Raw genomic sequence first — 14494 nt, forward strand, 5'->3', positions numbered from 1 at the left:
CATCCAGTTCCAACCCCCTGCTGTGTGCAGGGTCACCAACCACCAGACCAGGCTGCCCAGAGCCACATCCAGCCTGGCCCTGAATGCCTCCAGGGATGGGGCATCCACAACCTTTCAGTTGAAAACAAACCCAACTGTCTCCTACATGAGGTGCTACCCCATCAGAGCACCACCCATACAGCAAGAATAATGCAAAGAAAGGAGCAGGAGTGACCAGATTCCCAAAACACCTCCAGCCATCTCAAAGCAGCAAAATGCCCCTTGTTCAGGATAGGACCAAGGAAGCCAACGGAGGGGATTTGTTGGGGTGGGCCCAGGAGGGAAAGAGATGCTCCGGGTGCTGGACAACAGACCTCTGTGCAGGGAGCTTCAGAGGCTGCAGAGGCAATCACTGCTGTGCTGCTCCTCTCCCTGCTGCTCCTGATGCTGCAGATACCTCAAGCAGGACCTATAATTGCTATCTGAAGTGCCCTCAGCTCACAGAGAAGGACGTCTGAGGGAGAAGGCGTACCAAAGCCCGCTCTGCGGGATAAGGGAGGAACAAGGAGGAGCACCGTGCAGCTCAAAGAGGACAGGTCTGCCATAGATTTGTATTACAGGACCGTGACGAAACAGAGAGAAAGAAATATGGTAAATACTCTACAGCACATAACAAGCAGCCCTAGAGATGTATCAGAACAAATACAGGGCAAGAAATCATTACATATAGCTAACAGAGATCCACATGAGGGATAGTATTACAAGAAGGATTACCTCCGTCAAAGCCAACCCCTGGAGACCCCCCGAGGCTAACGCCTGTCCTCCACAGCTGCTCCTGGAACAAGGTCACCTATTACAGGATGGGCTCTGCTCCTGCTCTGTCCTAACCAGAACAGCCCACAGCCAGCAGCAGGCTGAGCCCCCACCCCCAGTCAGAAGCTGTGGGAAGAATGGGGTTTAAGCAGCGGCTGCAGCCCGCAGGGCAGGCTCAGGACAGGGATGGGCTGCAGCACAGCTCACTGCCTGCCTCACAAAAGCTGCTCCTCCAACAACATCCTTCCTCTTGCCAACCAGCCGGCTCAGTGTGCTCTAGCTGGACTAATTGAAACTTAGCAGACCTCCCTGCTGCTCCAGAAATTAACTTGCAATTTGTCTTAAAACCCGAAACCAAATGCTGTGCTAGATAAACCAGTCAGGAACCATGTGTGATGTGGTTCTCCCAGACAGAAGGGGCTCCTCTGGATAACCAACAGCCCGGGATGCTCTACTATGCGCTCCCTGTGACCACACCAGAGGTGACTGAACACATTCCATTTCTGTGCTGAAGGTCAGGGAGGTGCAGCTGTGACCCCTGCAGCTGCCAGCCAGGCAAGTGGCAACCAGTGAGAGCAGGACTGCGACCCAGCAGCCAGAGCTCTGCACTCTGCACCAAGAAACACAGCTTGTTGAGAAGGAAGAGTCGGGGAAAACAGCTTTGCTGCAAGAAATGCAAGTAAAAGCCAATGCAAGAGCCCAGCACACACCACTTGCCCCATGGCAACGACCGCCCTCATGCAGTTTGCTCATCTGTGTGGGGATCACAGAACCATAGGATGGCCCAGGTTGAAAAGGACCACAATGACTATCTAGTTCCAACCCCCTGCTATGTGCACGGTCGCCAACCAGCAGACCAGGCTGCCCAGAGCCACATCCAGCTGGCCTTGAATGCCTCCAGGGATGGGGCATCCACAACCTCCTTGGGCAACCTGTTCAGTGCGTCACCACCCTCTGGGTGAAAAACTTCCTCCTCATATCCAACCTAAACCTCCCCTGCCTCAGTTTAAAACCATTCCCCCTTGTCCTATCACTATCCATCCTCATAAACAACCATTCCCCCTCCTATTTATGCGCTCCCTTCAAGTACTGGAAGGCCACAATGAGGTCTTCCCGCAGCCTTCTCTTCTCCAAGCCAAACAAGCGCAGTTCCTTCAACCTTTCCTCATAGGAGAGGTGCTGCAGCCCTCTGAGCATCTTAGTGGCCCTCTCCTGGACCCTCTCCAACAGCTCCACATCTTTCCTGTACTGGGGGCCCCAGGCCTGGACGCAGTACTGCAGATGGGGCCTCACAAGAGTTGAGTAGATGGCCACATCACCTCCCTCTCCCTGCTGGCCACCCCTGTTTTAATGCAGCCCAGATAATAATAATAATAATAATGCCTGGAATATAGAATCCAGGGTTTAACGGGGACCTACACTGCTTTCAGGTTCTTGTTTTGTTTTGCTCTGTTTTTTCAAGCAGTCAGTGAGCTGCTTCTTAATGACAGAAATGCTGTTAATGAGGGTGTTGGGGGGAAAAAAGGATTCTACCCCTCTCAATTTTAATACGAGCCTGCTTCTGTCTCATGTACATCTCCTCAATTTTCCCTTGTCCGTTTTTGAAAGGATTCATGCATGTTCTCGCACTCTGGAAATGCTAGGAGCACATTTAAGTGGAGGATGGACAGCTATTATCACCATCAATATCTATGCAAGCAGTAATTTTGGGAAATCAAACCTCCAGCCACCAAACATTGCTTTTGAATCACAGGGAGCACCAACGACCTTCATGCTACCCAACGTGAAGGTGCTGAGTGCCTTCTCTGAAGGCTTTCTTTCCTTTGAGCACAGCACATGCTGTTCCTTGGGCTTTTCTTCCTGCTGAGCTCAGGGACTGCAGGAGGTGCTTTGAGCACAGGGCTGTATATGTTCATGGCATGATGGTGCACTGCCGGAGCAAGCCAGCTGCTAAGGGAAGAGTGCAGCTTTGCCCCCACCGTGTGTTTGAAACTCATCTGCAGATGGGTCTTCTGCAAGACTGTTACTCCAAATCATACGGCAACCTACTTCAGCCAAGGCATCAGCTCACCTGCATCACAGAGGTGATGTACAGCTGCTGGGTGGACACCAATAAAGTGCTGACGGTTTGGAGGTGCTCCATGCAGGACACCTCCAGCATCCCGCTGGAGGAGCAACCAAAGCAACAAACAACAACTCACGGCTCGCAGGAAACGGCCACAAAGGGTCTCTGCTACACCCAACCTGTTGCTTTTGCTCAGGCAGATGGAAGTTGCTCAAACACGAGCACACAGGAACCCAAGCATCCAAATTTCACCGCTTCCCGCACAGCCGTGGTGCCCGGGAGAAAGCTCATAGTCAAATAGAAATACAGTATCTGCAGTAAAATACATACAGAATCGCGGGGAAAGTAATTGCTTTTTGTATAAATGGTCTTTAAAATTTTCTCTGGCGTAGAAGTCCCTTCAAAAAGGGAAAGAATAAATTTGCTGCATGCGAATTTATTCAGAGCTAGTAGATTCAGTATAATGAAATCCTCCTAAGTAAATATCTGATAAAGAAGCAAACACTTAGCACTTGACCCCACGAGCTGGGATTTCTCTGCACGCAGCTCTCATGCAGAGCAGCAGGAGCCTCAGGCTGGAGGCTCTGAGGGCCGCCAGGGGAAAGTCCCCATCAGAGCACAGCTCTGTGCTAAGTGCTGCCAGAAGATGCTCCTTCTTCCCCTGCGGGGGGCTCTCTGGAAGCCCCCAGCTCACAGACCGTGCCATGCCCTTCCTTTGCTGAGAGCCAGGGTACCCGGGGCCAGCCAGGAGACCCACAAGCATCTGTAACAATGCATTTCTGAGATGGTCCCCCCGATTTCTTTGTCCTGTTGCCCCACGCGTGCGCAGCGGCACACTTTGCCTTTTCCTACACGCTCAGATGCTCCTTGTGAGAGAAACTTGACTGGTTGCTTACATGTGAGATGGAAAGGAGGTGCCATTCCGTTGCAGCAAAGACGTGCATTCCCACAACACAAACCTTGCCCGGAGCACTGCCGTGCCCCCAGGCATCCCACCACCTCCAGAGCAGGAGGACAGAGGTTTCACAGTGGGACCCCCCAGCTCCCTGCTGGTTCACTGCTCTTCTACCCAGTGCCCTCAGTGAGAGCTGTGCAGGCAACCCCTGCCCTCCCAGCAGTAACTGACCCCAGGGTCAAACCCACGCTGAGCTCTGCCGTGGGGTGTGGGGTGTGTCAGAGCTGTAACACAAAGCCTCGCCGTGCATACAGCACGGTGCAGAAGAGGCTCTTGGAGAAGCACATGTGAAGTTTTCCCGTGAACAACGACACTGCTTCAAGTCTTTTCTAGCTGGAAACCACTCAGCAGTATCTGTCACTACTGACAACTGGGATGCGAGCTTCAAAGCAGTCAATCTCCAATTTCAGCTGGAACCAGTTTCCTACAGACACCGATATCCAAGGTAGATAATTGTTATTCCAGAAAGCAGAACTCCTTGAAGGGGAAAAGCTTTCTGCATCAGCTCTGCCAGCATTCAGGTCATGGGCACTTCACCGTGACCCCTTGTGCTCCAGTCTGCAGGCACCCACCTGCTGACCCCCGTGAAGCCCCCATCACAGAGTGGTACGCCCTATGGTCATCCTAGCGTGGGCACACAGCTGGGTGCTGCTCACACAGCTGCCACAGCTGCAGTTAGGACCACTGATGACTCTTCTTGGCCTCCCCAGCAATGGGTTTTAAGGCAGTAGGCACTGCGATGCTTTAAAGCCAGTTTGTGGACCACCGAGTCAAGCCACCAGCTCAGTCCCAGCGCAGGGAAAGCAAACAAAAGCCTAAAGTTGTCACCTGGAAAAAAAAAAAAGGGTGTCTTCCAGTAGAAAAAATATATATATTTAAAAACAATTGAGGGCAATGACTCCCTGTGTCCTTGAGACTGTCTCTAAGAAGGATGGAGAAGAACAGCACCAACTAGAAAGGAGAAAAACCAGCCCTTCTGTGGGACCACTGTGTGCAAGCAGGTGTTGAACACACCACATCTCCTGTCCCTTTGGGCAGCAGCCATGGAGCAGAGGAGCCACCGCAGCAGCCACCAGAAGCAGCATGGGGCAGGAGGGGAGCAGCTGTGGGGCGCTGGGGGACGCAGCCAGCAGGGATCCTGCCTTACAGCCACAGGACCAGCAGCCTGCCAGGGCAGCACAGCACCCCCGGGCATAAGCAGATCTGCATCGGCGCAGCTGTACATCACCTTTTGCACAGAGCTCAGGCCTCCCAGCTGTGCTAATAAATGGCTGGAGGAGCTCTCGGTGCCTCTCAGTGCTGCAGAGAGCCGCTTTCGCTGCCTCCCGCTGCCGCAGTCACACTGCTGCTCTGCCTGGGGAGCAGTGAGGGCTGGGCCGCCGCTCCCCTTGCTACATGGAAAGGGTCAGATCAGAGAGAGCTGAGACTCGCAGCCCCCTCCATCCCCATCACTTCCCCCTCTGCCGCCCAGCAAGCCGCAGGGCTTCCAACCCCCTGACAGGCTCAGAGCATCGCTGGCCATCCCACCGCACCACTCTGCAGAGGACACGCACCCCCAGCCCTCCCAGCACAGCTCCTCGGCTCTCAGTGACCAAACTCTGGCTGCACCCCCCTTCCACACCCACAGACCGTGGCAGATCATAGGACAAAACGGGACATCCCAAAGACACGCTGCACCAAGCAGTGACCCTGCACAGCCCAACAGCACCCACGTGGCACCGCTCAGACCCGTCCTCTGCAGCCAGGAGTGGCTGTCACCCACACTGGTTTTCAGCATATGCTTCAGAGCTGAATCAGACTGTAACCAATATGTTAGCGAGGCAGGCCAGATTCCTGCAGGAGCGGGGCTAGGAGGTGGTGTCTGTTAGCAGAGTGCTTTCGGTTCGAGGTTTGCTTTGGAGTTGTTGCACCTCCAGCTGCAATGAAAAATCCTCCCTGAATGCTGTTTGGCAATAGCAGAACCTGACTCCTTACTGAGCTGTGTGAGCAGAGGCTGAGCCAAGAAGTGCCGAGGAACCGCAGCTCTCAGCCCTCCTGTGGGACACTGCGGGTCAAGTGGGAGCACCACGGCACGCACTGCCCCACTGCTGCCTCTGCTCTGCAGGCAAGCAGAGACCATCCAGCTCATGGGCTGCCATGCTGGCATCTATCACGGTCACTCAACGCTATTTAAAAAGAAAAAAGGTGCTTTGATTATAAAGTTAGTGAACAATCCAGACGTCAGAGTGAAAATCTAGAGCAAGGTTAAGTATTTTTTTCCCTTCCGTACAGCTGCACTAGAGGTGAATGAACACCAGAGCGCTCTGATTTCCTGCCTGGTTCCAATAAATGTTGCACTCCCAGGCACCCAAGGGACTGCTGTGGTTTGTCAAAACCAATTAATTTTCTTCCACAGAATGCTTCAGGCACCTCAGAATGTCATTCGAGAGCTAGCACACGTCTAAGGAGGAGGGAAAGGCAGCAGGCAGGTGCTGCAGTGAGAGCACAGCCCACTTCACTCCCAGCAGCAGGCGAGGCGAGAGCGCGTGCAGCGTGGCAGGAACACCATGCGATGAGCCCTGTGAATACCAACAAGGGGCTGCTGCTTGTGGAACACACCAGGAGTAAGTTTCCTACAGGAGAACTCAAAGCTGAGAGTTTGCCTTCCTCACTCGTGTCTCCTCAGATCCATTGCTCGGTGCTGGTAACGAGCCAGAAGTGACAAATGGAGCAGTTGTTATTCAGGAAGATGAGCTCCAGGGTCAGGATTCCCAGGTTCCCTTCCTGGCACTCCAACACTCAGTGAAGAGGGAGGATTTCCCTCTCCTGTGCCTCAGTTTACCCAGCACAGAGGGGATGTGCTGCTGTTGGTGCCCCAACCAGTGCAGAGCCAGGAGGGGGAACCAGGGCTCCTCTGCAGGTCCCAGATCTCAGGCCCAGCATCACCCTTGCTGTAGCACCAGCTTAACAGCCACAGCAGGGAACTGAAGATCTGCTCCTTCCTTCCAGCTACAGACGGAGGCTTCACTTGGGCGTTTGGGGTAAGAATTCCTGCTGCTGCCTAACCAGTCCCTGCTGGCCCCTACAGTGCCTGTGAGCATCTGGATCCGGCCCTCAGCCCACGGCATTGCCTGGGCATTTCAGGAACTGCCCCAGCAGAAGCAGCCACACCTCCAACAGCATCTCTTTGCACAGAAACCTCACCTGTCCTTCAGATGGGGCTCTCTTCCCCTTCGAGGAATATCTTGACTCTACATAATTAACAGGCAATAAGTGCCCGTAAGCAGAGCAGGAACACTGCAGGCCAACAGGTCACCGTGGATGGGCATTGGGAATAAGGGCTCCATCATGCTACACACAGAAGATGTCAAAGGTGGTCTGTTGTAATGAGGAGCAGCCAGTGTGCCACTTAACATGCAAGTTTGCAGCTGCACATTACCAGCTTCCAGCCACAGCTCAACAATACCCACCCTTTCCTCTGAAAACTCACCTCTGCTGCATTCTCCTCCGCCTGCCCACGTCCTCTTTCATTGCTACCAACACACCAATGGAGAAATGACATCTGATTGTTTCCTCCATACAATAATCCCCAGTCTCTGACAGCAGCCCTCACTACTGCCTCACCGGCAGCCACACTCTTCTCCTCGCTTGGCAGTGGCTGATCAGCTGCAGGACACAGGGATGGGGCACCCAACGCCACCCCTCCCAGGGAGAAACAGCAAACCCACAGCCCATGGCACCCCAACTGGCAGAGGCACTTGCAGCCTGTAAATAACATTTAAAATCTGATACTGTGGTGGAATATGTACGTATATTCTATTACTTCGTATCTTGATCTGTGTTGGAGCTGCATTTTTGGTTATCAGCTCCACTCGCAGCAGTCTGAATCCTAGGCTACATCCATTCCCCTGCGAACGTAAAGAACCATCTGGAGAGAATAATAAAACAATTAACTTTCCATTAAGAATAATCTATGTATGTTTTTAAGGAGGCAAACTGTAATGACCTCCACCTCATTATTCAGTTTGCATTCCGGCAGGCTGGCTGCGATTTTGCCTGGCTGTTTTTCAGCAGTCTGAGGGCAGCGATTTGAACTGGAGCTGATGGGAGGACCCTGCCAGGCCCTTAACCCAGGGCAAGACCACCGGGCTGAGCGGGACCTCCTGCAGCCCTCCCAAGGCTGCATCGTCCCCAAGGGTCCACGTGGCTGTGCAGTGCCAACACCACCCACTGCAGCAGTGCTACAGACCATGCGTGGCAGCTGGCTGGCTAAGCGCATCAGGTGCGCTTTGGGCACAAAGAGCACGCAGGAGACGCACGCACCTGAGCTGTCTGTGGAGCTCCAGGCTCATTTAACTTGTTGCTGACAGCAGCATAAATCACCAGCGACTCCATAAAACTCAGCGTCAGTCCCCTCTGATTTTTCTAACTCGCCAACCAACTGTGAGTGCGTTATCTCTCCGGAACAGTTTTGCAAAGTGAAAGGGTTCCAAGTGCCGTGCCCATCACCCTGCTGCACTTGTGCCCCCGGGACACGTAGGCTGCACACCGATGGGACACCACAACTTGGTCAGCAGCCCTGGCCCCAAGCACCTGCTTCGGTTTCCCATTGGGTAACTCATGAGCTGTCCTGCAGCTCTTGCACTGCTCTCAGTCCCCAGCAGCAGAGATGGAGCAAGTAGAACTAAAATGAGCTAGAACGCGAAAGCCCCATTTCAACCACTCAGATCGCTCCTCCAGAGCTGGGCTTTCCAGTCCTGGAGCCTGCACAGAAAGAGCAGGCAAACAGCATGGCAGTGCCCAGGCTCTGCCATACAGCACAGCAGGTCTATTCCCTTCCCACACAGGCTGATAAGTTTCTCTGCAATCTAAAAAAGTCATGAAAATCTGGCACAAATGAACAAACCAGTCGCACCTGAGTCCTGCTGGAAAAATCCCGGCCTCAGCTTTGAAATGTTGCAGAACATTTCAATTCACAGCTTCTGCATAGAGGGGGCAGGTTTTCAGCATGCGAGCTGAAGGCATTTTAGCCTCAGACTGCCAGCCTGCAGCTGCAGCAGCCCACCTTTCTCTGCTAAACCACCAACACACACACACACACACGTAAATAAATACACCCCGTTCCTCAAAGCAGGCTCCTGCACCTGCACAGCACCCTGAAGCAGGACCTGCACCCACACTGGGAAGGGCTTAGTGAGGGTGCTAACGTCACACCCAGAGCAGCCACATGCGGCCATAAATTATTCATGCACATTACTCTAATTATGCAAATGCACTAAAAGCTGGAGCATATGCTTCCCTGACGTCTTCCAGGATGGATGCAATATGGTTCCTGTAGGGGAGAAGAGTGAGGAGCGGGACGATGGGTGCTGGCAGCAGGCACTGCCCTGCAAAGGGTGGCGCAGGACTGCCTCCCCGAGCAGAGCTGCTGCGAGGCTGAGGACATCCAAACACTCCTCCTTGATAATAAACTGTTGGCTCTGTCCTCAGAGGAGTGCTGAGGCTGCGGAACGGCCCAGGCAGATTAAAATAAACCCAAGCAGTTTGGAACAGGGATGTGTTTATCTGGCATCGCACACTTCCTCTTATCAGCCCCGAGGAGCAGGGGAGGGCACAGCAGCAATGTGCAGGGGCAGCCTGGGGGGGGAAGGGGAGGAACAGCAAGGGTGAGGTGGGCACTGCAGGAGTGTGGCATCACCCCAGGCAGTATCTGCTGCGGGCAGGTGGGCACCTGGCACATGCATTGCTTCTCTGCCACTTCAGGCTGGAGCCTGGCTGCCAAAGGAAAAGGGCAGGGGCACTGTGCTGCAGGGCTCGGAAGTCTGAGGGTTATACTGGATGGAATATCAGGAGGTTGGCAGCCCGTTCTCTTGGCCTTGAACCTCACGAACCAGAAGGCTGCATTGCTGACTGGGAAGCCCGCTCTGCCCAGCAGCTGGTGGGAACGTGCTCTTGGTGTGCAGCACGGTGCAGCGAGGCTCCCATTCTGCAGCACAGTTGGTTGGAAGCACCACAAACGCCCTCCAAACTTTCCATCCCTCCCGAACGACCCGCTATGCGTTTCCATACCCAGGCAAAACAAAAGCGAGCAAAACAAACACGATGCAATCCTACAGCTCGTTGGCTGATCTAGGCCATGTTACCGTTATGCCAGGAGTTACCCGAGATCAAAAAGCTGAACAGAAAACTTGGGCAGCTCCTTTGATAACCGCACATCCGACCAACTTGTGCAAAAGGGCCGTAAGAAAGGAGTTCAGTGCGGGGTGTTGGGAAATGCCCTGAACACATCTGCTGTCCTCTGAAGTGACAAAGCGTGCGCTGGGGCCACGGAGTGAGATTTTTAGGGCAATATTCTGTACTGCAGGATAAAACAATTTAAAAGGATTTCATCCTAGGCATGACTTTAGAGTTAAAATGAGAGCCATCCTTAGGTGGGCGGCACTCCATTCGGCAGCACGGTGTCCCTGGCAGGAGGGCTGCAGGAGGGCTACAGCCACGCATCCTGCGGGCACGGGGGCACGAGAGCTCTGTTTCCACCATGCAAAAGACGGATTTCTAATGATTGATGTCTCAACGCAGGTTATAAGGCCACCTTATGACATTAAACACTTCTCATACCGCAGCCCGGATGCACCTGCCTGCAACTGGCAGGTAGGAGGACGCGCAGAGCTGAATTCCTCAGGATGAAGCACTCTGTGTAATTTCACATTAGCACTTGCAAGTAATGTGGTCTTTGAGAGAAGTGTACTTCACTTGATATTCCATTTATGAATCAAACCTGAACTCCGCAGCCCCAGACCCCCAGGGAGACCCACAGAAAGCCTCCTCTACTCTTAGCTGGTGTTTTAACAGCTGCACGTTGGAATTTTCAATAGCTCATCTCTTGACTTCAGGTGGTTTTAGCATTCAACAGACAATAATTGTGCACGACTCCTCGCTTCACAGGATGGTTCCAAAACAGATTACAAAGAAAAAAACCACCACCAAAAACCCCTTCAGTCCTTCTGAAGTCAGTTCATCTTATATCAATCCATTACAGCGACGCACTGTGTTCTATCAGAAGAGTTAAGCAGAGAAAGTGGGAAGCTCTCTTACCTGTAATTGACTGACTGGCCAATAGGAGTCAAGTGCTGGCAAATTGGAGGTGTAATTTCTATTTAATTACAGCATTAAAAAAATTACATGATATACCTATTTAGCATGCAAAGGAGCAAAATCAAAGCTAATAAGAATAAATTGTAAGAGAGGACATGTACCAAACGTAGAGGCAGTCTATTTGTTTTTTTTTTTAAGTTGTGCTTTGTTATAGATTACAGAGCCCATTGTGCCTTTGTATTGCCTGCAAAACCTGCATCCTCGGCTCTGACTCCACACCTTGCCAACATGCAAAACTGCATTGCAGAAATGCATAGATACCATCAAAAATAGGTGGCCAACCCAAAGGGGTGCGTGTGCTCTCCATGCGGCACATTGAGTGCCTATCAGTCCCGGGGAAGAGAATGCAAGAGAAACCCAGACAGACCTCTCTGAAGCTCAAATGTGATAGGAGCAAATGGACAGACTACGAACAGCTCTGCAGGCCTCCAGTTCAACTCGTTTTAAAGTGCATTTAAAAGAAACCAGTGCAACTTCCATGTTTAGGCAGTGGATGATGACCACTGCATGGAATGTGATCGACATTGAAATCAGTTGAAACCAGTGTAGCTACTGGCACAAGGCAGTAAGAGGCCCATACACCACTGGCTTCTGAGGACCTGCCCCTGCCATGAGAAAACCTGAGTGCACCCCGTGCTTGTTTCTGGGGTAACACATCCATCATGCTCAAGAAGCCTATTTTCTTCAGATGAACGCCATCGCACTAAGCTCAAATCACTGCATTTCAGCACAGCTCAGCTGGCAAACAGTGCTGGGAAGGGGAACCATGCAGGTCCTAAAGACCCTTTGATCCACACAGTTCACAGAGCACAGTGAAGCTTCCCCTAAGTGCCTCTCCCATGGCTGTCCACCCCCAGTCCAGCACCACCGCCGTGCCCACTTTGGGGTGCAGGCGGCAGCAGCATGAACAGGGATTTGTTTTGTGGCCCCGGGAGAACAGAAGCCAAACAAGAACTGCAGTTCTACCTGCCATCTCTCTTTAAAAACACACCACTTCCAACGTTAGTCAAATTACCCTTTGGACATTTCCTGCTTGGTCAACAGAAGTTTGAAATTAAAGCACAAATTAAACCACCCTCAGTCCTGGAGGGATGGTTGGATTTGAGATGCGTTCAGCATGCCATACAGGAACATGGGTACGTGCTCAGGCAGCAGTGACATGCAGCCCTGGAGAAGCAGACAGATGCAAGCCACACACACTCCCACACGCCTGCTAAGTGCATGGCACAGAAGAGCAAGCAGCAGCACAGCCAGCCATGCCCCGGCACGTGGAGCCAGCTGGGAGCGTGACACACCACGAGTGCTCACAGGGGGTGATTTCTGCAATGGGGACATTCACGGCCACGAGGAATGCAGCACAGATAAAAGACAGACAGCTTACCCCTCTGAGCTGCTGGACGCCACCAAATATCCTCATCACGCCATCAATCTCCTGCTCCAGCCTTCTGGCCCAGTACTGCATACTGCAAGAGACAGAGAGGAAGAGAGGAGGAGAAAGAGAGAGAAAGAGAGAGAAAGAAAGTGTCAGAGCCCTGCCACGCAGCAGATCAGCCAGGTAATGAAGGGACAGGGAGGAAGCCAACGTCCCAGGCTGTGCTCACTGCTCTGCTCCTGCAGCACCAGGCACAGGCAGTACCGAGAGCACGTGGCTCCTGAGGGCGATGGCTGGGGTAAGATGCAAGCTCAGGGCTCCAAAACGATTTATGCACAAGGCAACACAGAGAGAAAAAGGAAGAAGAGTTACAAGAGAAACTGCAACTTTCTTTTTCCCCCTTCTTATACCAACAGTTGTGGTAGCTAATTAGTTAAGCCTAGAGCGATGATGAAGGTCAAAGTGCTGCAGAGCCCAGCAATCGGTAGAGAAAACAGCCTCCTGCTCCACCACAGCCCCAGGAGCAGCAGCGCCCATCCCAACACAGCCATGGGTTGCTGCTGCCATGCGATGGAGCTGCGGGCAGAGCTGGGAGCTGAGCTGCAGTACTGCAACCCTGGGGCAGCAGCGCCCGCCAACACGAACACCGCACAGATTTCTGCTCATAGCAATGACTGCCAGTTAAAACAACAGCAAACAAAGCTCTCCTAAGGCTACAGAACTTGGTAGCTCGCCTTCTTTTAATGAGATTTCCAGACTCCGGCCCCTGGCCATGCAAATGTGAAACCTCCCATCTGGTCTGGGCGAACAGTGAGTGCTGGATTGCTTCTGAACCACTTGTGCTTCTCCTGCAGCATCTCGGCTCCAAACGCTACAGTGGACAAAGGAGCGAAGGAGTAAAAGGGACAGAAGGCACTGTGGCCAAGTCTGGCGCATGGCCAGCATCACAGCAAGGCAAGCCTATGGGCACAGAAAGGCCCGGGATGTTCACGTTTTGCACCAGGAGCCTGAAAGCTTTCATTCTTCAGGCAAAGAGGCATCCCCAGACAGTGCACGTACACCACTGCAAAGCCACCGCGAGGCTCTCCCAGTGGTCCCAAAGCAGGAAAGCCCAGCTAAGGGAGGCCACGGAGGACTCCTCATTACACAGCACTGCTCCAAAATGGGGGGAGCTGGGCAGAAATATACAAAAACTTAACCGTGTACTCCAGATCTTCAGAGTTTTCCAGCAGAACTTACTCTATTTCCAACGTATCTGCAGAGCTAATGCTGTCTTTTCCCCTTGGAGGAGAAGGAAATCCGGGGAAGAAGATGGTATACATTTACCATCAAAGACTCATTCAGGTTGGTCAACGTCGCTCATGAATTTACTGACGTATTTTCCCAGAAAGTATCTATTTAATTCCAAATAAGCCACTCATTTTAAAATACTCCTGGAAACACCACCAAGCAGCTTTATCATTTTCTTACCCAGTGACCTGCAAACAGTTACACACTCACTGGCGCAGGAAGCCGTCCCTTTGCCCCCAGCTCAGGCAGGGCCCTCCCATCACTGACAGCGCTGTGTCAGCTCCCTGCAGGAGCCATACGACAGCTTTCCCAATGGCAGCAAGCATCTTGTTCCAGCTAGCGCATCCCTTACCCACGCCGCAGCACTGGCAAAAGCTTTTGTGTGCATCTGGCCCATCCCTGTAGCCCGACTCATGGGACTTTTCATCTCACTTTCTGTACGCTGGGCTGAAAACTACCACTACCAAAAAAATAAAAATAAGAAATACATAAAACCCATTATTATTCTGTCTCACTTGACCTCCTGCCTCTTGTTTCTCTCCCATGGCCAACGCACTTAAAATTTTATGGCAGATGACTGCAGCAAGGATGAAGAGGGTAAAGCAATTGATAGCCCATTACGAACACGGAGATTTCGCTTTGGAGCGTGTCTCGTATGGAAGCCGTAAGCAATAAGACATGGCAGTCATTGCATCCCCGGGCCATTACTGCACACCTCAGGTGGTGTCACAGGGCTCGAGGAGTGTCAACCCCTCCCAACACGCAGCCTGGAGTCCCCCACTGCTCCCGAGAAGTGGTGTTTATAAACAAAGCACAGAGAAAGCAGCTGATGCACACGCCAGGAAGCCACCAGCCTGGATGCATCACTGCTCGCAGAAAGCCACAA

The 14494-nt window shown here is 52.5% G+C and overlaps 1 protein-coding gene across 4 annotated transcripts in view; it reads right to left on the minus strand.

The window, feature by feature from the left end:
* CACNA2D2 (calcium voltage-gated channel auxiliary subunit alpha2delta 2) overlaps positions 1–14494 on the minus strand; it is a 128941-nt gene that overhangs the window by 93875 nt on the left and 20572 nt on the right. For all 4 annotated transcript variants that reach the window (XM_040646449.2, XM_015292786.4, XM_015292787.4 and 1 more), the window contains exon 2: positions 12328–12409. In XM_040646449.2, coding sequence (XP_040502383.1) covers positions 12328–12409 — 82 coding nt within the window. The remainder of the gene's footprint in view (positions 1–12327; positions 12410–14494) is intronic.

Source organism: Gallus gallus, chromosome 12 (genome assembly GCF_016699485.2).
Source record: "Gallus gallus isolate bGalGal1 chromosome 12, bGalGal1.mat.broiler.GRCg7b, whole genome shotgun sequence".
Classification (NCBI taxonomy): Eukaryota; Metazoa; Chordata; class Aves; order Galliformes; family Phasianidae; genus Gallus; species Gallus gallus.